At 53.1% G+C, this 27,275-nt stretch overlaps 3 protein-coding genes across 6 annotated transcripts in view; 2 read left to right on the plus strand and 1 right to left on the minus strand.

Moving 5' to 3' along the window:
- Positions 1-23,781, plus strand: part of RHBDF1 (rhomboid 5 homolog 1) — a 37,099-nt gene extending 13,318 nt beyond the window's left edge. For 2 of the 4 annotated variants that reach the window (XM_050979950.1, XM_018916077.3), the window contains exons 2-19: positions 1,599-1,743; positions 3,933-4,066; positions 6,186-6,290; positions 9,077-9,290; positions 10,972-11,178; positions 11,855-11,977; positions 12,137-12,297; positions 14,446-14,697; positions 17,159-17,270; positions 18,030-18,104; positions 18,706-18,867; positions 18,972-19,072; positions 19,726-19,789; positions 20,224-20,318; positions 21,232-21,307; positions 21,806-21,906; positions 22,164-22,317; positions 23,024-23,781. In XM_050979950.1, coding sequence (XP_050835907.1) covers positions 1,621-1,743; positions 3,933-4,066; positions 6,186-6,290; positions 9,077-9,290; positions 10,972-11,178; positions 11,855-11,977; positions 12,137-12,297; positions 14,446-14,697; positions 17,159-17,270; positions 18,030-18,104; positions 18,706-18,867; positions 18,972-19,072; positions 19,726-19,789; positions 20,224-20,318; positions 21,232-21,307; positions 21,806-21,906; positions 22,164-22,317; positions 23,024-23,443 — 2,679 coding nt within the window. In that variant the 5' untranslated portion in view covers positions 1,599-1,620 and the 3' untranslated portion in view covers positions 23,444-23,781. The remainder of the gene's footprint in view (positions 1-1,598; positions 1,744-3,932; positions 4,067-6,185; positions 6,291-9,076; positions 9,291-10,971; positions 11,179-11,854; positions 11,978-12,136; positions 12,298-14,445; positions 14,698-17,158; positions 17,271-18,029; positions 18,105-18,705; positions 18,868-18,971; positions 19,073-19,725; positions 19,790-20,223; positions 20,319-21,231; positions 21,308-21,805; positions 21,907-22,163; positions 22,318-23,023) is intronic. The other 2 variants (XM_050979951.1, XM_050979952.1) reach the window with 2 other exon arrangements.
- Positions 23,782-23,904: 123 nt separating this feature from the next.
- On the minus strand, positions 23,905-26,405 carry SNRNP25 (small nuclear ribonucleoprotein U11/U12 subunit 25). Its single transcript, XM_018916081.2, has 6 exons — positions 26,266-26,405; positions 26,097-26,187; positions 25,917-26,022; positions 25,759-25,833; positions 24,926-24,988; positions 23,905-24,097 (listed from the first exon to the last, which is right to left on the minus strand). The coding sequence occupies exons 1-5, from the start codon at positions 26,389-26,391 to the stop codon at positions 24,934-24,936; spliced, it is 453 nt and encodes a 150-aa protein (XP_018771626.1). The 5' UTR covers positions 26,392-26,405; the 3' UTR covers positions 23,905-24,097; positions 24,926-24,933.
- Positions 26,399-26,977, plus strand: POLR3K (RNA polymerase III subunit K). Its single transcript, XM_009091954.4, has 3 exons — positions 26,399-26,537; positions 26,629-26,716; positions 26,787-26,977. The coding sequence occupies exons 1-3, from the start codon at positions 26,427-26,429 to the stop codon at positions 26,912-26,914; spliced, it is 327 nt and encodes a 108-aa protein (XP_009090202.1). The 5' UTR covers positions 26,399-26,426; the 3' UTR covers positions 26,915-26,977.
- Positions 26,978-27,275: the final 298 nt, after the last annotated feature.

A 27,275-nucleotide genomic window follows, 5' to 3' on the forward strand; every position in this document is an offset into this window, starting at 1 on the left:
GCCGGCCCAGCCCGGTGACTGAACCAGCAGCTGGCCTTCAGCTCCTTTTAGATGAGATTCTCTTCTAACCCAATCCAGATCATCCCCCGCTCCCATTTGTTGACCTATTTCCCCCCTGCCTGCCCCCCTGCCTTGTATCTTTTGCAATGGTGTGTGCAGTTCCCATTCCAGAACAGCTGCAGGGAGCTGTGGGAAGATGGTGGCAATGCCCTGAAAGGCAGTGCACGTTTCAGAGAGCCAGTGCCTGATTTAGGTTGGGAGGAACCTGTGCAGGTTGACTGGCTCAGCCACTGCAAGGCTGGGATAATTCAGGCAGCTCAGGGCCTTGTTGTGTTGCATGCCAAATGTCTCTGAGGGTGGAGATCCCTCTGGTCCTGGCCTAGGATTTGGCCTCTCTCAAGGAAGAATCCTTATGTGTTAAACTCACTCTGCATTTAAAATAAATGGGCTGTGTTAACACTGTAAGAGCACTAAGTTTTAATTTCAACAGAATTTTTTTCCTACTCCCTGTCAAAGCATGTGTGCCTGCTGATTTAACTGGTTGGTTATTCCATCTGTCCACTGTGGTGAAGAGGCTGGGCCACTTGATTATTTTTGTCCCCTGTGGCTGAGGGCCATAGGCCAGGCTAGGGCCATGCAAGGAGAGAGCCCAGAGGGAATGGAATCTGTTGTCCCACTCAGCACACATGCTTCCCACTGTTCACTTGAAGTTGTATGTGTGATAGGAGAGGAAGAAATACAAACTTGTAGTGTAATTTAGGTTGGAAAGTACCCGTGGAGGCATCTGAGCTGATCTGCCTCCAGTGAAATGTGTTTTCTGAATTGTTTCTCTGAGCATGCACAGTGAAGTGGGTGCTCTGCCAGCCTGAAAGACTCCTGTGGTCCCAGACAGGAGGGCAAAACTGCAGCAGAGTGGGCAAGATGACAGCGAGTCACTCTGCACATTGCGGCGTTTGGATTACACAGCGGTTTTTATTTAAATACCATATCATTATTATTTATGTATGAAAACCACTCTTAGTTCAGGATTAGTGCCAGTTCTCTAATGTTCATGCTATACTGGTATTGCTCTGTGCACTGTATTATGTTTCTAGAAAATCACTACATTTAAAAGAGATTAGAAACAGCTATGAGAAATGGCCACTTGTTAATTGCTAAGTGGTGGGTGAGTTGGAAAGTGTGTGCTTGGCTTTGGGGGGGCAAAAAAGGGTGTTGGTGAGTCACAAGCTGGTTTTAGAGGGAGGTCAGTGGCTTTTGATACTGCAGTTACTTAGCTGGTTGGTCTGGATCCAGATCTCATTAAGATTTAATTCGTGGCTTGTTCTTAAGGAATCTGGATCTCACAGTAGTCTCAGCAAAAATCTTAATGGGAGGCGACTCTAACCTGTGACTACAGTGTCTGTATCTGGCTCGAGGTTCTGTGTCCTCTGAGTGTCAGGTGCTGAATGAGCAGCGTGGGCACTTTGGGAATTCATCCCATGTGGGGCTTGGGGCCCATCTGTCACAGCTGGGAAGAGAACCCTCTGCTCACCCTGCCAGCATGGGCTGTGGGGGATGAGCCAGATTCCCTCCTGACTCTGGTGTCTCCCCTCTCCTAGGCCTGAGGACAAGCGTGGGACGATGTCGGAGGCGCGGCACGACAGCACGAGCAGCTTACAGCGCAAGAAGCCGCCATGGTTAAAACTGGACATCCCGGTGCCAGTGCCCATGCCCGTGCCAGAGGAGCCCCCCCAGCCCGTGCAGGTACAGGGGGGAGGGTTTGTGGAGCTGGAGAGGGATGTGCTGGGAGCATCCCTGTGCCTGGGATCCCCATTGGTCCTGGCTGAGGGAAAGGCAGCATGTGATGGCAGGTCGTGAGGCCACATGAGAAGGGGCAGAGCCTTTGAGTAAATTTATGAGCAGTAATTAACTCCCCTTGAAGGGGATGTGGGAGGGATGAGGGTGGGTGGCTGATGTGCTCACATCAGTGGATGTGAGTGTTTGGATGTGGGCATTGTGAGAAGCGTCTTGGCTGGGATATGAGAGTGAGGTATTCAAACAAGCATTTCTTAAGGGGACTGGAGGACTGAATGTCTCCCAGACAAGCATGAAGGCCTGGAAGTGCTGGAGCTTGTGCTGAAATAAGCAGGGTATGAATCTGACTTATGAATAGCCAAGATAATGACAGACTTTAATCAGTAGCAGCAAAGAACAGTTACTGGCAACACAAAGCTGTTAGCAGCAGGAGGAGCATAAGAGGACCATGTGGGATGAGAAATACACAACACTGAGGAGAGCTGAAGTAGAGATGAGGTGATAAGTTAATAGGAGCAGTGCAAAGCATGAGAGTCAAACACCCTTATTTGTGCTGGGGATAGGGAAAATATCAGGAATACCTTCTACAAGGTATTAAAAACCGCTGTGGAGGTGAGACCTGGGTATGAATGGTCGCTGCTTGTGTGGCCTTGCTGCAGGAACAGAGGCTCTGTGCACTGAAGGCAGAGCCAGAGCGTTCTTGCTGCCCAGCTCCATGGGTGTGTACAGGGCCTGGGTTCAGTCACTTATGTGAAAAAAGTTTAGTCATTAGAGAAATGAAGGGTTACACAGCTTCCCTGGAGGGGGCTGAGGACAAGCTTGTCTTAAGAGAAAACTTCTATTGCCCTTGGAACAGCAAGAACTGTCCTCTACATCATTCTGTGATCCAGGAACTCAAATGCACTTCACTTACAGGACGGCTCCTGGCAGATGAATCTTGGTTCTGGTCTTCCCTTGGAAGGAAAGAGTTTGGAGGTCAGTCTGTAGGGATTAGAAGTGGAATTTAGGGCTTTATCAGTGCAGGATGAAACCCTCTGGATCAATTATTTAAGGCTCTGATGGATCTTGCTTTACCTAGAATCTCTAAATCCATCTGGGCACCTGGAGGGACACGCTGTGCTTATGATGGATGCTGGTGGAGGTCGGTGTTCTCTGCACAGCCCAGACTGTCAGGATAAGAGTGCATTGTGTGCTCCTCTGACTTACAACCTGAGTACCTGTGTACTGCTTTTGCATAAAAGGTAGCAAAACTGTTAATGGAAGTGGAAATCATTAGCGTTCTGGGCTAGAGAGGCTGAAGTAGTCTAGAGGCAGAGACAGTGTCTGACCAGAGGATCGATCCGAGCTTCTCTTGCCAGAGGGGCAGTCTGCTCAGCCTGCCCTGTACAAATGGGGCACAGTGTCTCTGCTGAGCTGATAAAAATGTAATCCAGAGCAGCCCTGGGGAGGCAGTTGTGTGAGCTGAGAACAGCGTGGTGAGTTGTGTCACATTTGGTAGGTGACATTTAGCCATGACATGTGAGTGCGCCCAGGCAATTAGGCTATGAACAAAGCCTTTCCCAGCTTGCTTAGGCTGCACCAGGCAGCAACTGCAGAGCCACCCACAGCTCTCACAGGCTTTTAGTGCAGATCCAGAGCTGTCACTCCTGCACTTGGGGTCAGGACAGAAACAGGCGAGAGGCAGGATCGTAGCAAAGGCAAAGAACTTTATTCAAAAGAACTGTGCGGTTTCTATAGAGTGGTACGATAGATTCTATTCTATTGGCTAACAAACAGAAACATCTTTCTCACACACTGTCCTTGAGAGGAACAAAAAAACAAGATAGAAAAACAGCACTTGCCAATTGTTTATAGTCAACAGGTTATCACATCTTTCTAGCTCCCTAAAATTTCTCACAAGCTGCTGTGAGAAACACTTGCTGTTTCTCTCTCCCTGTCCCATGGCATCTACACAGAGCCACTTAAGAAGCAAATCCCACCGACTGCGCTTCTCTTGACCTTGTGGAGCGGTCTAGGAGAGTGTGATTTGAGTAGACAGCAGCCAGGAGGATGTGCTGCAAGAGCTCAGGCAGTCCACGTTGAATTGCTGACGTGCCCATCCCAGAAGTCTGACTCTGACTCCCTCCCTTCCCTCGCAGCCGACGCGGCGCCAGGCGTTCCTGCGGAGCGTGAGCATGCCGGCCGACAACAGCCGCGTGCCGTCCCTGCCGCACGACCCTGCCAGGAGAGCGGTGCTGCAGCGCCAGACCTCCATCACCCAGACCATCAAGAGGTGAGGCACAGAGCTCCTGGAGCCTGCTGCAGTGCGTTCTGCCATCCTGGAGCTGTGGATTTGTGATTCTCTGCTCATCCCGTTGCCTGTCACAGCAGGGTTAGGTTGAGTCCCTCATTACCTTGTGAGGTGGTGGAAGGGTGGGTGCAGGTTGGTCCCCAGTGTAGAAGCCCAGTGGTGCTGTACAGCCTGTCTGTAGCATGTGAGGAAACAAGTCCTGGGAGGAAGATGCTGGTGACCAGGACAATGAATGGTGTTTCCCACTTACAGACAGATTTTGGCTGCCCCTATGCCCTGGGGGTGCTGTTTCTCAGTAACAGGATGTGTCAGGTCCTGATGTTTAGCTGTGACTGTAGGTGGGGTGTGCTGGGCGTGCTTTGGTGAAGTGTCTGAGAGCACATGGTTGCTGGGGGAGGCAGAAGCCCATTGGAGCTGTGCAGGGCTCTTAGCACTGGCTCATTGGCAGGTCCTTGACATGGCTCTGAGGGGTGGCGGAGAGCAGGGAGAGGCTGCTCTGGTCCTGTGTCCCACTCTTGCAAAGAGTTGTCATTGTGAGTCTCTTGACACATGGCCACACAGAGCTGGATGCTCTTTCCCTCCCATGGCAAAGGCTTATCCCAGTTTGCCCAGAGGGAGTGGCTCTCCCAGCTTCTCTCCTGAGATGGCTCTTTTCTATCTCTGGCAGTGTGTCAGGCCTGCCTGGATCCCAGGAACATCCCTGGAGCTCCAGGGGTCAGGGGTACTTTCAGCCAGCCAGGCTTCGCCCACTCACAAAGGAGCAGCTTTCCAGCTCTGGGACATCTCCCACACACTATTTTCCTTTGCCTCAGACCTTCCCCAGCTGCCTTGGTGCTGAAGCTCTCCTGCATCAGCCCACTCTGATCCTGCTTCTTGTGAGGTTGGGAGGGCTGAGCCTGTGGAGCAGCATCTGCTCTTTTCAGGGCTGTGGGCAGCCTCTGGGCCTGCTGAGGATGTCCTTGCACACCTACACTGCCTCTTCCCTTGCCTCCCTGCTCCTGACGTGTTCCTTGCCAGGACAGCCAGGCAAGAGCACGTCAAGGATGGTGGGATATCCTGGGAGGGTGCTGTGGAGGCCTTGACAAGAACTATTGGGTAGAAGGACCTGGCTAACCTGTCCCAGAAGTCCTTACAACATGCAGTTTGTATGTTGGGGAGTGAGGAACTGTGAACTGCTTTGGTGCTACTGTGACAAATTTACTTTGGGAAGGACTTAACAAGGAGCAGAACTGCAGGAGATGCACACATTACACAACACTGGCAATAAAAGCATGAAATGAGTGGATCAGAAACAAGGCCAGGGAAATGGAAAGTATCAAGGCCTAAATCCCTGTTTTCCATTTAGCAGAGCTAGGAATACGGTGGAGAATGCAGACTATACATCCCTAAATTGTGTTTTGGGATTTGTTTTGTGAGTCCAGGAAGGCTGACTGCCAAGTTTTCTGCTTAACACAGCCCTCAGAATGCACAGAATGTGAAACTGCAGCAGGACTCCGCACCATCTTCCCTGGAGAACACAGATCAACAGTGAACATAAAGTCAAGCCTGTGTAGTCCAGAACAAGGCATGGGAGTGATTCATATGAAAGTATCTAACACCATTTCTGGTCTTCCAGGGTGTCTGAGATGTCCATGCAAAGCAGCAGATGTGCCACAGATAGAGGTGTGCACTAGGCTAGATCCTGTCAGGGCACCAGTCACCTGCCTCTAAGCAGATCATATCTTGGCCTGCTGACACCTCCGTGGTTTCACAGTGGTGTCCAAAGCCAGCTGTGGAATCTGTGGCTGAGTGTCTGGGCTGAAGAAGACAGGTCTCACAGGGGGAGCTGAGGGGGATGGCAGTACCCCTGGTACCTTCCAGAGCAATGTGAGACACACGTCACAGGTGCACCAAGAGGATTCAGCAGCCTCCAGGGTTCAAAGATGCTGCTGCCGTGTTGCCTTGAGCTTGGTTGTTTCTCTTAGGTCGTGCTCTCAGCTCAGGCCACTGTCACATGCAGTGGGGCACCACTGCTGCCCCTGGGGCTATGGAAGGAGATGCAGTGGCTGCTCCTCTCCACAGCCCTGGAGGTTCCTTCCCCTCAGCTCTCTTTTCTTTGCAGCAGACAGGTTCGGTTTCAGAGGAGTCAGACCCTGCCCGCCCGTGGGCACCGGGGGGGCAGGAGCTCCCTGAGAAAGCGGCAGTCCCTGCCCCGATCGTTTTTCAGGTACTGGTAGCACTGAGTGTGAAACCCACCCCTGCATGTGTGTGCCAGGGCTGTTGTGAACTGCACAGAGTCTGGCTGTTGCTGAGATCACATTGCCTTCCCAGGACTGTCCAAGAGGCCTACAGACAGGCAGAGTGAGAAAGTTCATGTGTGCCTCTAACAGAAAACAATTGTCACTCCTACTAAATGTGTAGGCAGCTGTCAATAAGTAGCATGGACTAACAAGCTGTCCACCCGCCAGCCTCACTCCCTCCTGCCTTTCCTAACAAGCTGTCAACCTCCTGGTGTTCACCATAGCTGGAATATCTCCCCAGGGCAGCCTTAGCCCAGCCTGCCTTTGCTGGCAGCAGTGCAGCATATGTTGGCCCCAAAATCTTCTTGGGGAAGGAGAGGAAGCAGCACCAAACAGACGCTGTTGTGTTGGTCCAGAGGGGCTCAGAGCTGATGAATGGAATACATCATCCACTCTTTCCCTGTTGACATCATGGCTTTTTCTAATGCAAATGTGACTGTCTTCTTTTTGAGGTGGAGGTCTTTGTTTACTTAGCACCAAGGAGATGAGCCACTCCAGGAGTCCAGGGCACAACGGGCCCATTGACCATCACCCCAAATCTGGAGCTTAGGAAACTTTTAAACCAGACAGACAGTGTGACTTAATGCATGGCAGGGACTGGACCTACTGCCCTGTATTCCTGTCTTACCATCCTGCCCTTGGCCAGCTGCCACTCTGGCACTGTGACTGCCTTTGGGGCTGCTTGTGTTTGGCCTTGGGCCTTCAGGGCTGCTTGGCTCATCGTGACAGAAGAGTGACAGCTGACTCTGATGTTGGTTGTTACAGTGCCCTGGGGACTCCACAGGATGTGATGGAGTTTTCCAGCTGAACAGAGGCATTCAGCATCTCCCCAGGGTGCTCCAAATGCCCTAAACTCTTTAGTGGGCTATTTTGGCTATGATCAGGAAGGAGTGGGACAGCTCTTCACCCTGGCCCTGGCCCAGCAGTGGTCTCTGGCAGTTCTGGAGTGTTCCTCACAGTGCCAACAGCTGTGGTGGTGCTTGTCCTTCCAGACTGGTGGGAGCACAGTTTTGGAGATCTCTGAGACTGCTGCTGGTGGTGCCACTCCTCAGCAGGCCCAAATAACCCTCAGCCCCTCTCCCTTTGAGGGCCTGTGTACAGGCTTGTCACCCAAGGTCACTTTGCTGTTGAAATCCTGGTTACAGCAGTCTGTGGGGAGCCCTCTTAGGGCTCAAGCTGTTCTGGGAGGTGTGTGTTGTGCCAGAGCAGCTGTCAACTTGACCTCTGTGCTATGGGCTTGGTGGGTCTGTCAGGGCAGGGGCTGGCCCTGGGCCTTTGCTCTGGATGAAGAGGAAGATTGCTCCAAGGAGATGTGGGTCTGTGGGAGCAGAGAGGTGCCCCAAGATTTTCACATAGCCCCATCTCCAAAGGCTGGCACGTTGACTTGCTGGTGGCATTTCAGTCAGTGAGGTCAGGTGAATTCCAGCAGTGGCCCACAGGACCTCTGCAGGGTCTGTTCTGTATCATTGTGAGAACAGGGAGGGCTGAGGAAAATGTGTGGTGGTCGCATATGGAAGGTTTTAGCCAGCAAGGCTGTGGATTTCAAGCACACCTTTTGACATGGTGGCAGAGCACCTTCCCCTGTTGGTTGATGGGGTTTTTCCTTGGAAGGGTACAAAACAACTGGATTAATTTCCTGTCTCCAGTGCACTGTCTCAGTTCCCATGTGTGGCCTAATTCTAGATTTATCCCAGCCTTTACTCCAGTGTGTATTTTAATGCTCACTTTGTGATCTGTGAGGTCTTGCTTCTCAGCTGCTGGAGATCCTGCCCCTGAGCAGGGGGGCTGAGGCCAGGTGTTTGGATTTGGATTGGACTTTCAGGTTTCAACACCTGGGCCAATCAGCTGTAGGGTGAGACACCTTGTCATCTCCTGAGGATGGATTAGCCATGGTGGGAACTGCTTGGCAGGGCTGCCATGACCCCTGTAAGTTTAGGGTACCAGCTGTCCTGCAGGATTTGAAATAGGCTTTTAGTCTGACTTATCCTGATCCCTCCCTGCCTTTCTGGGATTTTGCTTCTGATCCACTGCTCTTCTGTGGCAGCAGCCACTTGGCAGCAGACCTGCCTCGTGGCTGCAGCCTTGTGCTCCTGCTTCTGCCACCAGCAGCTTAGAAGTGTGTGTGTCTGCCTTTGCAGAGACCAGAACTGCAGCAAGTTTTGCTGCTAATGCTACCCTTGAGGAGGTTAGAAACCCTGCAGCATGAGATGGAGAATTTAGGGAGATTCTGGGAATGTGGAGGGGAGGCTTGGGAGAGAAGAGAGATTTCTGGTGGCTTTTGGGACAAGTTACAGAGCTACGAAACAGTACAGTCTCACAATGGGGACCTAGAGCTGGCCTGAAGATGGTAAGTGCAATAGATGGTTTTAAAGTAAAAAAACACCTTTCACCAAGTTATTTTCTGAATTTCTGTACAATTTCTTTTCCTTTATTTTTAGAAAAACTCGGAACAAACTGTCCTTTGCCCACAGTGAATATCTCGTGTCATTTTTATTCTGTCTTAAGAGACAGAATGCTGTTGATGGTCAAACATTTCTGGCCAGCATCTGTCAGGTTGCTAAAACCGGCTGAGGACAAGCTGCAGGATGCTCCTGAGAAAGAGTTCTGTTTGAATTGGGGTGGGCAGGAAGTGACCACCAGGGCTTTGTCTTTTCACCTGCATAGTCCAAGCAAACAACCTTCTTCTTAGCACTTGTCTGCTGGCATCTTTCAGAGGCACAGCAGACTGGTTTGGGGTGAGCAAAGACAGCGATGCCACTCAGAAATGGCAGAGGAAGAGCCTCCGCCACTGCAGCCTGCGCTACGGGAAGCTCAAGCCTCAGGTCATCCGGGAGATGGACTTGCCCAGCCAGGACAACATTTCTCTGACAAGCACAGAGACCCCTCCTCCTCTCTACGTGGGACCCTGCCAGCTGGGCATGCAGAAGGTGAGTAACCTGGGACAGAGGGACAGAGGGACAGAGGCAAGGCCATGGCTGAGCTCCCTGCTCGGTGTCTTCAGTGCGTTGGCAGCTGTGACCCGTCTGCGGGCTGAGCTCTGCCTCGACACGTCTGGGCTCTGTGCTCAGACACTTCTCACGTCCCAGGTACAGTTTGGCAGCTCTCTCTCTCCAGCAGCCTCTCTCTGGTCTCGTTGGCTGAGATCCCTCAGCTGGTGTGGTGGCTCGGAGCTGTGTTTGTCATGCTGTGACTGTGGGGATCAGGGCTGTGCAGCATGAGCAGCAGCTCTCAGCTCAGGCTTTCTGCTGCCATTTTGAAGGACAGAATTGTGTTGTAGCCAGAGTAACCACTATGTTGGACCCAAATGTACAGTAGCAAGGCTGGGATCTCTGGGGACATTTGCCCTGCCCCAAGCAGGATGCAGCCTGTGCCACAGCTACTGTCCCCATAGAAACCTAGTTATATTTTAGGACTTTGAAAAGTGTCTCTTGCATCAGTGGTGCTAAAGCTCTGCTTATGGGTCCTCAGAAGTGGTTTTGAGTGTCTGAAAAGGATGCCTGGGTTTGGTGCTGCCTCCTACTCATTACCTTTAAGTGTGACCCAAGGGGGCAGGGCCCAGATGAGCACATCCAGTGACCAGAAGTAACCACAATATCCAGCTCTTCCCCCTGCTCCCCTCAGTGACACTAATTGGTCACTAATGGTTGATGGCTGTGCTTTGGTGAACTCTGCTGAGTGAGTGGGAAAACAATTCCTTCCAAAGCAGGTCAGTCTGTGACCTTCAGCCTGGTGGCATCACTAAGCAGAGGAGAAAGTAGTGCATTTTTCAATCACATTTTGCCGTGTTACCTTCTTTTCTGTTGAATGTCTTACACTTAATCTTTGGTCACAGCAGACTTAGAAATATTGTTGAGCTGTATGTGGGCTACATTAAATCAGAACGTGGTGTCAGTAGGTGTGAGCCCATTAAGCTTCCTGTTGAGTGTGCAACTGTGGATTAAAAAAGCTCGTAAAACCTTGGGATAAAGCAGAGAGGTCTTATGGAAACCACAGCTGTGATGATGTAAGGACAGAGGCAAGGTTTGTAGCTGAAGGCAATATTTTCATTACGTTGATTCGTGTGTTTGGAATAAGTGAGAGCACTGGCCTGAGGAATCCCAAAGAAGGGCTTGCAGCTCCTGGAAGCTTGCCTGCTTTATCCAGCTGTTAAATTTAATTAATGGAAGCAGATGTAAATATACAGTAAAGTTTCAATAGGATAACAGGAAACTGCTTAAGTCCTGGGCTGTCTAGTATCAGGAAGGAAACTAACTAAAGAAAGAACATTTCTGTTTCCAGAGATTTCTCAGACTCCTTTTTAGGCAGCACATTCTCTGACTGTTGAGCTCATTGGCATGGGAGACAATGAAACCAAGAGCTTAGGAAGGGCTGGAGGAGGTTTGGAGTCTTATGTGAGATACTGGAACAGACTGGTTGACAATAGTCAATACTAACAAAAGAAAAAAAACCCAATAGGTTATTCCTTATCTCCCTACTGTAGAATTGCTTGTTGGTCCCTGCAGGCTGGTTCTTGGTCAATCCCTGGAGCCATGGTCTCAAGAGGAGAGAGGAGGCTTGGTAGGACAGGCTTTGGGGGTGGCTGGACTGATGGGCTGCTCCTCTTGGCAGATCATCGACCCCCTGGCGCGGGGCCGGGCGTTCCGGATGGCCGAGGACACGGACGGCTGCAGCATCCCCCACACGCCCATCACACCTGGGGCCACCTCCCTGTGCTCCTTCACCAGCTCCCGCTCGGGCTTCAACCGCCTCCCGCGGCGCCGCAAGCGCGAGTCCGTGGCCAAAATGAGCTTCCGAGCGGCCGCCGCGCTGGTGAAGGTACTGCCTGCCTCAGGGCATGGACCACAGGGGTCTGCCCTGGGACCTGGGGGAAAGGACCTGCTCAGCAGAGGGGTGGGGATGGCTGTGCTGGAGGGGAGGAAATGGAGTCACCTCCTGGTGTGTTTCGGCCATGTGTACAGGAGGCAGGATTGGCAAGGAAGCGGGGATGGTGGTTTGGTTTTGGTGCAGGTCTTGCTTTTTCTTTATTGGCCTAGGGGCTTTGATTCCCATGGCCAGCAGCCTCAGAGCATTCTAGCAGGTTCAGTTCAGCCTGTCTGGACCTTTGGGTGGTCCATCTGCACCTGGTGAGCAGCCAGGGAAGAGCAGAAATACCTGAGGCTCTTGCTGTACCGGTCTCTTCATCCTGCCCTGTGCCTGCTGTCCTGGGCTCAGTGATGTTTTTTGCTGTGTCCAGTAGCAGCCATCACTGTGGTTTGGCAGACACATTGTAAAATATGTGCTAGAGGAGCACATGGCCAGTGTGGAGGTGGGATGCCGTGGCTTGACAAGTGGGGTGACAGCTGTGTGTCTCACCAGAAAGGTGTCACACATCATGTCTGCTGTGCTCCATCCACAAGCATGATCCAAGCTCAGCACGTGGGCTGCCTGTGCACTGGCTGGGGTGGGTTTGTGAGGCTCTGGCAGTGCCCCATGTCCCTGTCCCTGGCTGCAGGGCCGCTCTGTGAAGGACAGCACCCTGAGGAGGGCCCAGCGGCGCAGCTTCACCCCCGCCAGCTTCCTGGAGGAGGACACGGTGGATTTCCCAGATGAGCTCGACACGTCCTTCTTCGCTCGGGTGAGGGGCAGGTCTGGCACGGTGCTGGCCCAGAGGCAGAGCAGGACTCTGGTTCTGGCAGGACTGTGTGTTGCAGAGAGCAGCACTGCTGTCTGCCAGGGCTGCTGTCTCAAGTGGGATGTTGGCTTCTTCTGATGGGACTGCTGTCTCTCTGCCCAGGAAGGAGTCCTTCATGAGGAGCTCTCCACTTACCCTGATGAAGTGTTCGAGTCACCATCAGAAGCTGCAATCAAAGATGCGGAGGTGAAACCTCCAGATCAGACAGATCTCACAGGAGGTGCTTTGGACAAAAATGAGCTTGAAAGGAGCCACTTACTGCTGTGAGTATCTTCATGGTAGCTGCCAAAGCCTAGCATGGGGTAGCCAACCCATTTGGAGTGGGGCCTCCTGTGTGGAGGAAGCCAAGATGTGAGTGCTGTGGGTGCTTGGTGCAGAGCTCAGAGCAGTGCAGTGATGGGTTTTCTTTAAATCCATCTGAAGACCTCCTGCCCCAGCTACCCATGATGTGAAAGGTGACTCTGAGGCCACTTCTGCAGTCACTCCAGCAACTTCCAGCTTCATACTAATGTGTTTCAGAGATTGTATCATGCCTTGAGGAAGCAAAAGACACTTTAAATCAACTGTGAGGATGCTGAGGGCCCAGCCTTTGGCTATGGAGAGCAAAAGTGAGAAAGCAGTTGCCATTGCCACAGTCACCAGTAACTGTTCTCACGCTCCAAGGAGCGGTGAAGCATTGCAGAGTGTCGAGCTGGGCTGCATTCCTCACTTGAAATGAGAGAAAGGTGTGCCACTAATGCTGGGAGCCCTACAAATATGTGGGTGGTGCTGCACTGTGTGCCTGGATTTTTTCCACCTGAGTAACTGGTACTGAGTAATTGCTCTGTGTTGCTTCCGAGTCAGCTCACCCCAGCAGAGAGCTCTGCTGGGTGTGAACATGGAGCAGACAGGGAGGTCCTTGTTGTGGTTCTGCTGCTCTCAGCCTGTCTTGCTGTGCTGGCACTTTCCCTTCAAGTGTTTCCAAGAACTTCACTCAGTTTAACATAAGGGGAAGCACAAATGGTGGGAGTTTGTTGTCACTCCTCTGAGACAGTTTCAGTCTTCTTGGTTCCCCTCGAATCTCCTTAAATAGTTTTATTTATTGAGGAAAATACATTTTTTTTCACCCTTTAGAGAGCTGTTATCAGAGTCACAGTTGGGTGTCCTTCACATGGTGAGGTGTTTGTTTGGGCATGGGGAGGTTTCCAGCACTGGAAACACTGGGAAGCAGCATGTCCACCCCACAGGAACCACTTGACCTCTTGGGCAAGAGCAGGCTGCAATGGAACCTGCACCTTCTGCTGCAGAAGGACTTCCCAAGGGAAGTTCAATATTCAAGTGGGATATTCAAATGCATCTTCTGCAAGGTGCAATGTGAAAAGAGCTGAAGTTTCCAGCAGTATTTTGGCTACAAAGGTTCAGATTCTCCCTTATGCTCTTCCTTGCCTGTACTTCAGAGCTGTGATGATCTTTCCAGATACTCCAGTCATCTTTCAGAAGAAAGGTTGTTGTCTCTTTTCTCTCAGCACTTCTGACAAGCACTGTCTTTTGTGCAGAGTGGGACATTTGGGAAGTACACTGGACTAGAGCAGGTGTCAGGAGCATGCCTCCTGCAGTGCCAGGCAATGAGGAGGGTGAAATGGGAAGGAGTTGGGTTTTTTTGGTCAGGTCTGAGTGCTGCAGATGTGACCTTCACACTGCTGTCTAAAAGCAAGGAAATACAAATTTATCTGGATGTGATAGAGCCTTAAAAATTAGGTGTTATTCACCAGTAACCTGTGCAGTGTTCATCAGATCTATTTTGACAGAAAAACCTTCTTTTAGCTCAGGGTACTTGGGATTTTTATTGAGTTGTTGAAGCCTGCTTTTTTTTTTATTCTAAAAAATGCACACATTGGTACAAGTAAAGGAGGAATGGAAGAGAGATTGGGAGAGGTAGCTGGTACAGCTTGCAGCCTGTGACAGTGCTGCTTTCTTGGTCTGGGAAGCTGCTTGGATTCACTTTTGTCCAATTTGCCAGTTCAGTCACACTGAAGTGAGACATTGAAGTGACATTTAAAGGTGGGTATTTTCACTGCTGGGCTAAACTCTACTTCCATTTCATAGCAGAGGGCAGAGTAAGAGGATTGAAGTAGGGGGAGGAAGTAGGCATGCCTGAGGCTGCAGAGGTGCCTGTTGCAGCCCAACAGGCTGCAACTTTAAAGCCTCAAGAGCTCCTCAGTGGTGGGGCTTAGTTTGGCACAGCAGCCTTGTGCCACTCTCTGTGTGTTTCCTTTCCTGGCTCTGTGTAACCTTTTGAAACACAGCTTCAGGGCACCTTGTCTGCCCTCAGCTGCTGCCCAGCGTGGAGGGGGTGGCACACACAGAGGCTCTGCTGCCAACAAAAGCCACGGAAAGGCTGGTCCCTATTTCTGTCCTGCTTTTGATTTCAGCCCCCTGGAGCGAGGCTGGAGGAAGCAGAAGGACGGGGGCCTGGCGCAGCCCAAGGTGCGCTTGCGGCAGGAGGTGGTGAGCGTGAGCCCACAGAGGCGCGGCCAGCGCATTGCCGTGCCCGTCAGGAAGCTCTTTGCCAAGGAGAAGAGGCCCTACGGGCTGGGCATGGTGGGCAAGCTGACCAACAGGACCTACCGCAAGCGCATCGACAGCTACGTCAAACGGCAGATCGAGGACATGGATGACCACAGGTGAGAGCTGCGCTCACGGGGGCTCCCCATTGTGGGGGTACCTGTGGGAATGTTCCTGACTCAGGGTCACCAGATGTGGGAATGTTCCTCACTCGGGGTCACCAAATGTGGGAATGTTCCTGACTCGGGGTCACCAAGCGTGGGAATGTTCCTGACTCGGGGTCATCAGGTGTGGGAATGTTCCTCACTCAGGGTCACCAAATGTGGGAGTGTTCCTGACTCGGGGTCACCAAGCATGGGAATGTTCCTGACTCAGGGTCATCAGGCGTGGGAATGTTCCTCACTCAGGGTCACCAAATGTGGGAATGTTCCTGCCTCGGGGTCACCAGGCGTGGGAATGTTTCTCACTCGGGGTCACCAAATTGTGGGAGTGTTCCTGACTCGGGGTCACCAAGCATGGGAATGTTCCTGACTCAGGGTCATCAGGCGTGGGAATGTTCCTCACTCAGGGTCACCAAGTGTGGGAATGTTGCTCACTCGGGGTCACCAGGCGTGGGAATGTTTCTCACTCGGGGTTACCAAGCGTGGGAATGTTCCTGACTCGGGGTCACCAAGCGTGGGAATGTTCCTGACTCGGGGTCACCAAGCGTGGGAATGTTCCTCACTCGGGGTCACCAAGCGTGGGAATGTTCCTCACTCAAGGTCACCAAGCGTGGGAATGTTCCTCACTCAGGGTCACCAAGCGTGGGAATGTTTCTCACTCGGGGTCACCAAGCATGGGAATGTTCCTCAGTCGGGGTCACCAAATGTGGGAATGTTCCTCACTCAGGGTCACCAAATGTGGGAATGTTCCTGCCTCGGGGTCACCAGGCGTGGGAATGTTCCTGACTCGGGGTCATCAGGCGTGGGAATGTTCCTCACTCAGGGTCACCAAGTGTGGGAATGTTGCTCACTCGGGGTCACCAAATGTGGTGGTGTTTGCAGGGGTCCCAGGATGAGGGAAGAGATGAGAATCTTGACTCCATGTTTCAGAAGGCTGATTTATTATTTTATGATATATATTATATTAAAAGAAAATTCTACATTAAAACTATACTAAAAGAATAGAAGAAAGGATTTTATCAGAAGGCTTGCAAGGAAAGGAATGGAATGACAATAAAATCTTGTGACTGACCAGAGAGTCCAAGACAGCTGGACTGCGATTGGCCATTAATTAAAAACAACCACATGAGACCAATCCAAGATGCACCTGTTGCATTCCACAGCAGCAGAGAATCGTTGTTTGCATTTAGTTTCTGAGGCCTCTCAGCTTCTCAGGAGAAAAATCCTGTCAAAAGGATTTTTCATGAAATATGTCTGTGACAGGTACCAGTTGTAGGTTTTTCTAGGTCTGGATTGAAGGCACTTGAGGCAGTAGTTCATGTTTGGACTCAAGTGTTTATTGTTTCTTTTTAGAAAAACAGTCTCACTGCTGTGAGTTGGGCAGCTTTTCATTAGAAGGCACAAAATGCCCAACAATCTCTTGTTCCAAGGTCTTTTAAGACTAAACTATCCAATTAAGAACTGACACCCAGATTATTTCCCCTTTTAACCCAATAACTGATCCCAAAGAGCCCCAATGGGGACTTTTCTGCCCAATCACAAAATGCCACCCAAACCCATAAAGAAGAAGAAAGAAAAAGCATGAAAGAAAAAATCCAGGATGACACCCTGTGCTCTTCATCTTGCTTCCATCCACAACATACTAAAAACCCCAAAACCTAAATTTCTCACCAAGGGATACACCTACACTACTCTCTAAAATCTATTTGGCACTTTTGTGAATTCCAGTCTATCTTGAAGTCAAAGAAAATTTCTCCATGAATAAAAATCAAAGTCAGTGCTCCCCTGAGGGTCAAGACACCCCAGAGCAAACACAGAAATATTCCCAGTGCCCTGAGTTTCCACACCCATGAACTGCTGAGTGAGGGATTGCTGCTGGCCCTTGGGGACTTGGATCACTGGGTGCTGCTGAGCCCCCCCATCTTTGTCCCTTGGAGTGCAGAGCCAGCTGCAGCTGACAGCAGTGTGTTTATGTCCTCAGCCAGCAGTTTGGGACCTCTCCCAGCTCCCCACGGTGTGTCTGTGTCTCTGCTGCCTGGAGGGACTGCAGGTCTCTGTGCCACCTCCACTGTCCTGTGGTGAACAGCAGGGCTCAGCTATCCCTGCCTCTGGTCATTCCCAGAGTCATTATTTCAGAAACACAGCACAGTTCAGCATTGGGCTTTGGTGTTCCCATGGATGTTTTCTTGGGAAGGGGTGGTTGTCAAGGTAATGGGGTCGTCAGAGTAAACAGGTTCTGTCTTTGGCAAGACCTTAGGTCATTGCCTCTGCCCTGAGCACTTCTCGGGGATCCTGGCCACGTACCCCAGATTTTGGCAAGGTTTCTGGGGGAAAACAGCAGCTTTTCCCCTCTTTTCTGTTAGCAGATGTAATATGCCTGTGTTTCTGCCTCTGATCCTTTCCCCTTCCCTCCGTGCAGGCCTTTCTTCACTTACTGGGTCACCTTTGTGCACTCCCTCATCACCATCCTGGCTGTGTGCATCTACGGCATTGCCCCTGTGGGGTTCTCACAACATGAGACTGTTGATTCAGTAAGTGAATCCCCCTGACATGCCTGGAGTGTGATTGAGTTTAGCCCTCAGCTGTTGTGTCCCAGCGTACTGGCTCCTTGCCTTCCTGGCTGGGTGCCTGCTGTCCTGCCTGGAGGGTCTCTGGGAGCCCTCAGACCCCCTTTTGTCTCTCCTGCCCCCACAGTGCTCCTGATGTCAGATTTTATCTGGCACAAAGCACGGTGGCTGTGCTGGCAGCCCTTCCAAACAGATTGTTCTCCTCCTGGTGGTGACCAGAAGGATGATTAGGGTAGGGAAATACTTCAAACCTGAGCTAAGTTTTTGCTAGAGTTGCAGGATTTTCTTTCTGCCAGGAGCAAAACTGACTTGTCTGACTTTGGGAGCTGATTTGAAGCTGTTAAAGGTTTCTGGGGTACAGATATCTCTACAGCCATGTCCCTGCTCCATGCAGGAGATGTCTGGGGAGCTTCTCAGCTGCATATCTGACAGCTTTCAGAGCACCTGGGCCTGTGCTGCCCGTGCTGCTCAGCTCTGTGGAGCTTTGTGCAGGCTCAGGCCACTCCAAGGGCTCCAGGCCCTGGGATTTCTTGAGAGTTGATGTAGCCAGAGATAGACGTTTTAAATGAAACCTTAACGGGAAGGTGCCCACACCTCTATGGGGTTTACATGTGGTCCTGCAAAAAAACAGATGGAGAGAGCTGTGGGCTATCATTGGCTGTGGGGATTCCTGTTCATCCTGGGGGCTGGAGCTCACAGGGCTCTTGCTTTCTCTCCTTGTAGGTCTTGCGGAACAGAGGGGTTTATGAAAATGTCAAATATGTTCAGCAGGAAAACTTCTGGATCGGCCCCAGCTCAGTGAGTGCTGTTGGTGGGACTGTTAGTGGGTGGGACAGTGACAGCAGATCCCTGAGCTCCCTGCAGCAGAGGACTCTGGTCCATGGGGTAGCTGTGCCACCCCATGGACCAGAGTCCTCTGCTGCAGGGAGCTCAGGGATCTGCTGTCACTGTCAGGGAGCAGCAGTGCTCCCAGCCCCAACTACCCTGTAGAGTGGCATGCCTGGAGGTTGGGATGGACCTTGGCTTTCCTGCTTTGTACCCTGTTCTTACAAAGACAAGCATGGAGTTAGAAAAAATGCAGGAGTTGCATGGTGTGTGACAGCTTTCCTGATGCCATTCCCCTGGGAAACACAAAAATGAAGAGAAAACATCACAAAGTTTTCTTTCCCAGCCATAGTACTGGCCTTGCTGGGGCTATGGGCAGAGAAATCCCTGAGCTTTTGTTCTGGATGTCTCCAAAGCAAATATGGAGAATGTGCATGGTGTATGTTGGGCTTCATCATGCAGGACTTGTCCCTGGCCCTTGAGTCTGGATAAGACTACCCCTAGCAGCTCCCCCAGCCTGCTCTGCCCAGGCAATCATTGCCTTGGCTGAGCTGAGTGTTTCCATCTCTGCCAGGAGGCCCTGATCCACCTGGGGGCCAAGTTCTCCCCGTGCATGAGGCAGGACCAGCAGGTGCACAGCTTCATCAGCGCCAAGCGGGAGAAGGAGAAGCACTCGGCGTGCTGCGTGCGCAACGACAAGTCAGGCTGCGTGCAGACCTCGGAGGAGGAGTGCTCAGTGAGTCCATGGCCCTCCTCCTGCCAGCCCTGCAGCCTCAGGGCCACTTCTGCTGGTGCTTCTTCCCCTGGGCTTCATGGTGGCACCTCTCCTCTCTCCTGCAGTCCACGCTGGCCGTGTGGGTGAAGTGGCCCCATCACCCCAGCACCCCAATGCTGGCAGGGAACAAGAGGCAGTTTGGCTCTGTTTGTCATCAGGACCCCAGGTAGGTCCTGCCTGGCCCTGCTGCCATCCTTGGGGGGACAGGGCTGCTGTACAGTCAGTCCCAGGCCAGTGGATTGCTGGAAGAGGCACCAGCAGCTCTGGAGGGGTGTGGGGCAGTGATGTCCCTGCACTGCAGGGAAGGCTGATGCAGGGTGTGATCATATTTCTGCTCACCCCTGGTCTCTGTTGTGGACTGCCCACCTGAACAGAGGCCTGTTGTGAGCTGTGGGTGCCTTCTTCAACCCTCAACCTGTCCTCGCCTGATCCCTGCACAATCCCCTGCTTGGGGAGCAGCAGTCCCAAGCCTAGCACACCTCTGTCCAGGAGCCCAGCCAGCTGCTGGCTGCCCTCGCACAGTCACTGTGGGCTGATATAGAACTGAAACCAGCTCAATTCCTGCCCTTGGGATGTGTCCACGTGGGATCCAGTTTGTTGCTGGGCAGCTGTGTGCTCTGTGCCTTTGTGATCTCTGCTGGAAGGAGGCTGAGGCTTTGACCAGCATGGCCTTGGCTGGTCTGGTCTGGTGTGTCAGTATCACCACCCAGGGACACAGGGAGCTGTGGAATGGCAGCCTGGGCACAGGCAGAGTGTGGAAATCCTACCTGGTGCTGGGGAAAGGTATTTCTCAGGGTGATCTGTGCTTTGTTGCTGCAGGGTGTGTGAGCAGCCAGCCTCGATGGAGCCCCACGAGTGGCCAGATGACATCACCAAGTGGCCGGTGAGCATGGCCAGAGGGACAGGGCCTGCATGGGCAGCTGCCATGAGGCTTTCGCATCCCACTGTGCAGAGCCTCAGCTGTGTTGGTGGGAGGGCAGGGCCTCTGGTGCAGCCTCTGCTGCTTGTCACAAACACCAGCTCAGGGCAGCTGTGCTGTGCCTAGCCAAGGCTCAAAGCCCTCCAGCAAGAGAAGCTGTCCTGTGCCAGTTAAAGCCCTGGATCCTGTCAGGGTAACAGGGAGATGGAAACCAGCTCAGCCTCGGGCTGGAGAGGAGGTGTCAACTGATGCTCAGGCAGATGGAGTATCAGGCACCATCCTGCTGTCAGAGGGAGCTGTGTCTGGGATCTGGCTTCTTCCCAAGGGGCTGTTTTGATTTTACCCAGCCAGCAAGCAAAGCTGTGGCTGTCTGACTGCAGCCTGTTGTTGTTTTCCAGATCTGCACAAAAAACAGTGCTGGGAATTACACCAACCACCTCCACATGGACTGTGTGATTACAGGCCGGCCCTGCTGCATTGGGACCAAGGGAAGGTAGTGAGTTTTCCTGTGTGGAGGGGCTGGGTGTTGGGGTGAGACACAGGGCCCTTTCAGGTTGTAGACACAGCCATTGCCCTCCTTGTCCTTTCCACACACAGCCCAGAGCCCTGCTGGGAAGGGGAGTTGGACAGAGCCATGACAGGACTCCCAGCTGGAGTAGGAGTCTGGGATGAGCAGGAGTTAACAGCCAGCCTGAGACTGGCACAGCAGGGTATCTCATTCAACTGCTCCTGCAGTAGGGAGGGATTTGGATACCAGTTTGGAGGGATTGGACCATTCTGCTGGGGAGTCCTGCACTTTTCCTTAGGAATGGCCAGCTTGTTTCTGACAGGCTCCATTGTCCCCAGCCTGCAGTCCACTCAAAGGAGATGCCAGGAAATGGCCCACTCTGGGTTTGCAAAAGAGGAAAATGCTGTTTTTCTCATGTTATCCCTGAACTTGATTACTAACCCCGTGCTTGGGCTTGGCTTTCCGTGCTAGGGCGAAAAATGTGTGCTGCCCCAAGGAGTTTCTCTGTCCCTGAAGGTCATGACCAGGACACTCCTGACATAGCCCCCCCTTCCCCTCTGCCAGTTGCAGAGGTACAAGGCTCCCCCAGTCTGAGACACAGCTTCCCCAGGCTCTGGTGGCTCTTCCCAGCTCTAAACAGCAGCTTTAGGATCTGCCTTGGAGCCATGGCATGCAGGTCTGTGGAGCTTTCCTGGAGGAGAGAAGCAGGAGGGGTGTTTGGAGAGGCACTGGGCTCAAATGGGACTGTGTTTGTGCCTTTGCTGTGACACTGCAGCATGTCAGGGGCAGCTGAAGGCATCAGTTCTCATGGATGGGATGGGAAAAGGAGAGTGGGTGGCCTGGGAGAGCACTGGAATGATCCATTGTGCTTTCCATGTGTGACTTGTGCCTCCTGCAGGTGTGAAATTACCTCCAGGGAGTATTGTGAATTCATGCGGGGCTATTTCCACGAGGAGGCAACGCTCTGCTCTCAGGTAAGGGTGCACCTGGGGGGTTCTGTGGCTGCCCTCCTCCCTCCAGGTGCCCACAGCAGCTTGGCTGGATCTAAGGTGGCAGTGCTGCAGATTAGGTGGGAGTCCTGTGCCCTGTCCCACCCTGAGCCTGGAGGAAGCTGCTGCTCCTGGCTGGAGTGGCAGAGGTGGCTGCATCTGTCCCCATTTGGGGGCCAGTTTGGGACTTGGGCTGGCAGCTGTGACAGACCAGCACAGGACCACTGTGACAAGAGTGGGAGAAGGATCCACAGTCTGCTCTGTGGGCAAGCAGATGCCTCAGCTCTGGGTGCTGGGGTGAAAAATGAGGGCTTAAAGCTGCCACAGGGAAGGGATGGGGTTGTGTAAATTTGTGTTGGAGACAAGGCCTGGTACTTGGTTCAAAGTAGGAACCAAGTGGGAGGGGAGCCCCTCTTCCAGAACTACCTGCAGTGTGCCCTGGGCTTGGAGAAGGACTCCTCTTCACACCCCCTTCTGCCCTAGGTGCACTGCATGGATGATGTCTGTGGGCTCCTTCCTTTCCTCAATCCAGAAGTCCCTGACCAGTTCTACCGCCTCTGGCTCTCACTTTTCCTCCATGCTGGGTAAGCAGAGGTGTAAAGCTTCCACTATTGGGGTGGGGACACCCTCAGCCTGGGGTGAGGGTTGTGGCTATCCTTGTGGGGACACAGGGACCTGAGCTGTGCCCTCTGCCAAGGTTTGCCATCCTGAGTTTGTTGGGAGGGATTAGCAGCATGGGTAAGGCCAGAGCAGGAACTCTGAGCAAGGCTGGGAACACAACATGAACACAGAGGTGACTTCAGTGGCTGCTGCTTCAGCTCCTGTACTCTGCACTTGGCAGGATCCTGCACTGTCTGGTTTCAGTCTGTTTCCAAATGACGATCCTGCGGGACCTAGAGAAGCTGGCAGGATGGCACCGCATCTCTATCATCTACCTGCTCAGTGGCATCACTGGGAACCTTGCCAGTGCAATATTTCTACCCTACAGAGCAGAGGTGGGTCTCCTGCAGCCAGGGTCCTGGTAACTTGCCCTGAGCACAACCCTTCTCTACATGCCTGTGCCTCTCTAGCTGAGGCAGAGCCACCAGAGCTGGGCTCACCACTGCAGCCTTGGCACTTGTAGCTCAAAGATGGCAGGACACCATCATTTAACTGCTGAGCAGCACCATGCCCCAGGGCACCATGGGCTTTCCAAGTCACTGGCCTGGGCTGGCTGCAGGAAAAAGGCTGCTTCCCCTAACAGATGGGGGATTGTCCAGCCACGGGGTGAGAGAGGCCCCAGGCAGGCTCAGAATCAAGTGTGGTGTCACACACCCTCCACCTGAGAGTGGCAAAGAGCAGAGCTCACCATGCCCACAGGAGACTGCATGGCTGGACCTGCAGGAGCCTTCCAGCTCCTTTCATAAGGAAAACTACATGGTGGGTGGGGGGAGCCAGGAGACTGCCTTCAAGGGCTTCTCCCCTCTGGAAACTGGAGCCACATCTGCCCTCCTTAGTCTGTTCTGGCCTCACACCTTGATCCTAAATCCAACCAGGCCCCTTTACTGCTTGCACCCCATTACATGGATGAAGTTGCAGAGTCTCTTTGCCAAGAACCACTGAACAGGAGTTGAGTAAGAAGTAACTAATTCCTGGAGCTGGCTGCAGAGGCCAGGCAGGTGGCATGAACCTGACATTATCTGTAATGCTCTTCTTCTGCAGGTTGGCCCTGCAGGATCCCAGTTTGGAATTCTGGCCTGTCTCTTTGTGGAGCTCTTCCAGAGTTGGCAAATCCTGGCACGCCCATGGAGGGCTTTCTTCAAGCTGCTGGCTGTGGTGCTCTTTCTTTTTGCCTTTGGCCTCCTGCCTTGGATCGATAATTTCGCTCACATTTCAGGATTTATCAGTGGTTTCTTCCTCTCCTTTGCCTTCCTGCCCTACATTAGCTTTGGGAAGTTTGATTTATATAGGAAACGATGCCAAATTATAATTTTCCAGCTCATCTTCATTGCACTCTTCTCAGGACTGGTGATTCTGTTCTATTTCTACCCCATCAAGTGCGAGTGGTGCGAGTTCCTCACTTGTATACCCTTCACAGACAAATTCTGCGAGAAATACGACCTGGATGCACAGCTCCACTGACAGCAAAGACTGGCTTCTCGAGCAGGCCCTGGAGATGGACTGTCTTTGCATTTGCTGTGCCAGTTCCATGGGGACAAAGCCTCTAATCCAATGACACTTCTAACCCTGCCCATGGTTAATTTAAACTGTCTCCTTAGCACTTGGCAGGCATGGTTTGCCTTATCTCAGAAGACTCTGAAAAACAGAATGTTTGTGCCTTGTTCAATTGTATTGAACCTTTTCTGCTGCCATTATTTTTATTACACTAGTTTCAATACTACATTTTTAACCAGAGTTGTTTACTACTGCTAAGGTGGTGATTAAACGGTGAGGTAGCGTTTTAGCTACTGTGAATTGTTCTGAGTAGTCTGTGCCTACCTTTGTTACTTAATCTCACTCCTGCTGTTTCATGTACCCTGTGGAGCACCCAAACCAGCCAGATCCACATCTGCAGCTGGAAATAAGGGCCTGAAAAGCCTTAGAAAACTAGAGGGTCTCTTTAATCCCTGGAATCCACATACAGCTCAGAGGCAAATACCACAAACAGCAACTGTAAAAAACGTGAGAATGTCCAGGCAGTGGAGTTTGTTCCTCTTTGAAGTGTGACAGCCTTTTCCTCCAGGAAGATGCTGAATCCACAGTCTGGTCTTGGTAGGGCTGAATTCTCTGCTCTCTCTGTTTTAAGAAAGAAAATATTGGTCACTGACAATAATGACTGCATGCTGGGCTTTTCTCACCACCCTGCCATGATGGTCCAGGAGAGGGACCAGGCAGTGCCAGAGGTGACTGCTGGTCACAGGCACCCTGGAGCAGGTGGCTGTTGTTAGGGCACACATTTTATTACACTGGATCTTGAAAATATGGCAATGTTCAAAGAAGAATAAAAGGTAACTGTGGTCAAAAAGGAACAGTTTTTAACCAGCTACCTGGAGCAGCAAAACAACACAAGGCTGTGGACAAGCTGCTGTTAGCCCTGTTCTTCAGCCACTGTGACTGTTTCTAAAAGTGTAATTTAAAACTTACTAAGCCTGAGAGTCTTGGCCACATGTTGTGTTTGTGTGCACAATTTTCTCAAAATAGCAGTATGAATACCAGAATTATGTCTGCATGAGTTAGAAACCCAGCCATGCTCCTGAGAATGACTTCCAGACATTTAAAAAGCCTAAAAGAGGAAGGTCCTGGAAGCAATCAGAGCAGCAAAGGAACACTGTGCTTAGTGAGTCTCAAGACAATGTAGAAGCAGGTTGAGAGTCTAAACATAGAGTCAGCTCTTCCTGCTGCTGCTCTCAGTGTGTGTTACCTGAAGTGGCTGAATTATCATTCCCTGCTCCGAGAGGAGCACAAACAGCACTACCAGGATCTGGAAACAGGCACCAGCTCTGTGCAGGCATTCAGAAATACTCTGCCAGCCAGCAGAGAGCAGCAGCATCAGCTCTGAGCCTCATCACCATGGCCTGGGGAAGACGAGGAGCTGAGAGCTCTCCGTGGACATTCAGGACTTACCCCACAGGTTACTTGCGAAGCTTCTTTATGAAGCTGACCTCGTCCCTGTTCCTGATGCCATACCTGAACAGAGAGTTAGGCTGTTAAATGCCAGCTTCCCAGGAAAAACCACTGTGAAACCCCATAGCTTCATCTTTCCAGAGGGACTCCGACTTGCTGGTCTGCAACAGGCTGGCAGACCCAGCACTGCAGGGAAGTGCCTCATCCCTCCTCGCCTTAAGAATGGGCAGGGAAACATGGGAGTCACCTGTCAGTATTGTTACCAGACTGTCTGAGCAGCTCCAAAGATCAACACCCATCCTTGGGTTTCCTTTTTGCTTGGCATTCTTCATAGAATCACAGAATGTTATGGGGTTGGAATGGACCTTACAGAGCATCCAGTCCCAACACCCTGCCATGGACTTCTTACTGGGCCAGGTTCCTCAAAGCCTTATCTAACCTGGCTTTGGCCACTGCCAGGGCTGGGGCATCTACAACCTCCCTGGGCAACCTGTTCCAGTTCTGTTCCCTGCTCTTTCCTATCCTACATTAGCATCTCTGCTGAGTAACTGTAACCATCTGCAGGCGTTCGGGAGGGACGTGGGGTGCTCTGAACTGGCTAAACCCAGCACAGGATGGTGCTGGCTGAGGATGAGGAACCCCCCAAGGCCAGCCTGTCCTGCAGAGAGCCTCTGAGTCTGCCTGTCCCACTTCTGTGGGCAGTGCTGTCCCACCTCCCAGCCAATGTCCAGCACAGGACCCCCGATCCAGGGCACAACCTCCCAGCTCAGCCCTGCCCCTGGGGATGCTGCGTGGGCTTCTCTCAGCCCCCCAGCGCTGACTCGGTTACTCACTCTCTCAGCTTCTTCCTGTCATCCGCCAGCTTCTCTCCATTGAACGTGAGGTGGTACGTCCTCCATATGTACTTCCTGCGGGAAAAACACTCAGGGGCAGCCGCGGAGCGGGACCGGGCTGGGAGGCACTCCCGAGCCGCCCTCCCGGCCCCGCTCACCAGCTGAGGTGCTGGACACCGCCCTGCCGAGCCTGCCTCAGCTGGATGTGCCGCCGCAGCGCCTTCTTCAAATCCAGCACCGAGGCGTTCTGCACCACCACCACGGCTGCGGGCCGGGGAGAGCGGGGTCAGACCCGCCGCGCCCCGGCCCCCGCCCGCCCCGCCAGGCCCCGCACGCACGCACGGTCTCGCCGTCCGCCTTGCACACCCGCACCGTCATGGCCTGCCCGTACTCCAGGGCCACCTGCGAGCCGATCTCCTCCGCCGTCACCTGCGGGCGAGTGACACGGCCGTGAGTCCAGCCCCGCCGACCCGTCCCGTCTCGGCCCGGCCCCGCGCCCGGGCCCACCTGCGGGGGGAGGTCGCAGAGCAGCGGGTCCTGCACCAGCTGCGCCAGCGCCGCCTGGAACAGCTCCAGCACCTCGGCGTGCGCCAGCTCCTCCGCCGGCTCCTCCGCCGGCTCCTCGGCCGCCATCGCCGGAAGGGGCGGGCGGTGCGGCGGAACCAGCGATGCTGCTCTTCTGCCCGGCCTGCGGGAACGTGCTGGTGGCCGAGGAGGGGCCGCGCTGCCACCGCTTCGCCTGCACCACCTGTCCCTACGTGCGCAACGTCACGCGGAAGGTACCGGGGCTCGGGGGGCGCGGGGGCGGCCCGGGGCGGGGGGCGCCGTGCCCGGAGCCCGGTGCCCGCTGAGCCAGTGCTGGTCCCGCAGGTGACGAGCAGGAAGTACCCGCGGCTGAAGGAGGTGGACGATGTGCTGGGCGGCGCCGCGGCCTGGGAGAACGTGGACTCCACGGCAGGTAGGGCCGGGCCGCGGGGCCGCGCGGGGCTCGCTGGGCCCTGCCGGCCCCTCACGGCGCTTTCCCGCAGAGCCGTGCCCCAAGTGCGAGCACCCCCGCGCCTACTTCATGCAGATCCAGACGCGCTCGGCCGACGAGCCCATGACCACCTTCTACAAGTGCTGCAACCCCCAGTGCGGGCACCGCTGGCGGGACTGAGGGATCCCGCTCCCCGCGCCCCAATTATTGCTGCTCCTGCAATAAACGGGGCACTGCGGGCAAGCAGGCGGCTCTGCGTGGTTGCTTTGGGCTTGGCAGGGAGGGGGAGCAGGCTCCAGCAGGCTGCTGTGCCCTAGCTGCGGGCCCGGGGCCCGTAATGCACACAGGGCAGGGGTGATGAAGTCACACCGTGCTGAAAACAGAGACAGGCCTGAAGGTAACCGAGCTGAAGCACGGTGAGAAAACCCCAGCCCTGAGCACAGCACAGAAGGCAAAGCAGAGGTGAAGTGTTAACCACTCTAACCAAAAATGAAAAAAAAGGCCTTTGCTGTGACCTGTGAAAACCCCGTCAGTTAAGGCA

This window comes from Serinus canaria, chromosome 14 (assembly GCF_022539315.1).
Source record: "Serinus canaria isolate serCan28SL12 chromosome 14, serCan2020, whole genome shotgun sequence".
Taxonomy (NCBI): Eukaryota; Metazoa; Chordata; class Aves; order Passeriformes; family Fringillidae; genus Serinus; species Serinus canaria.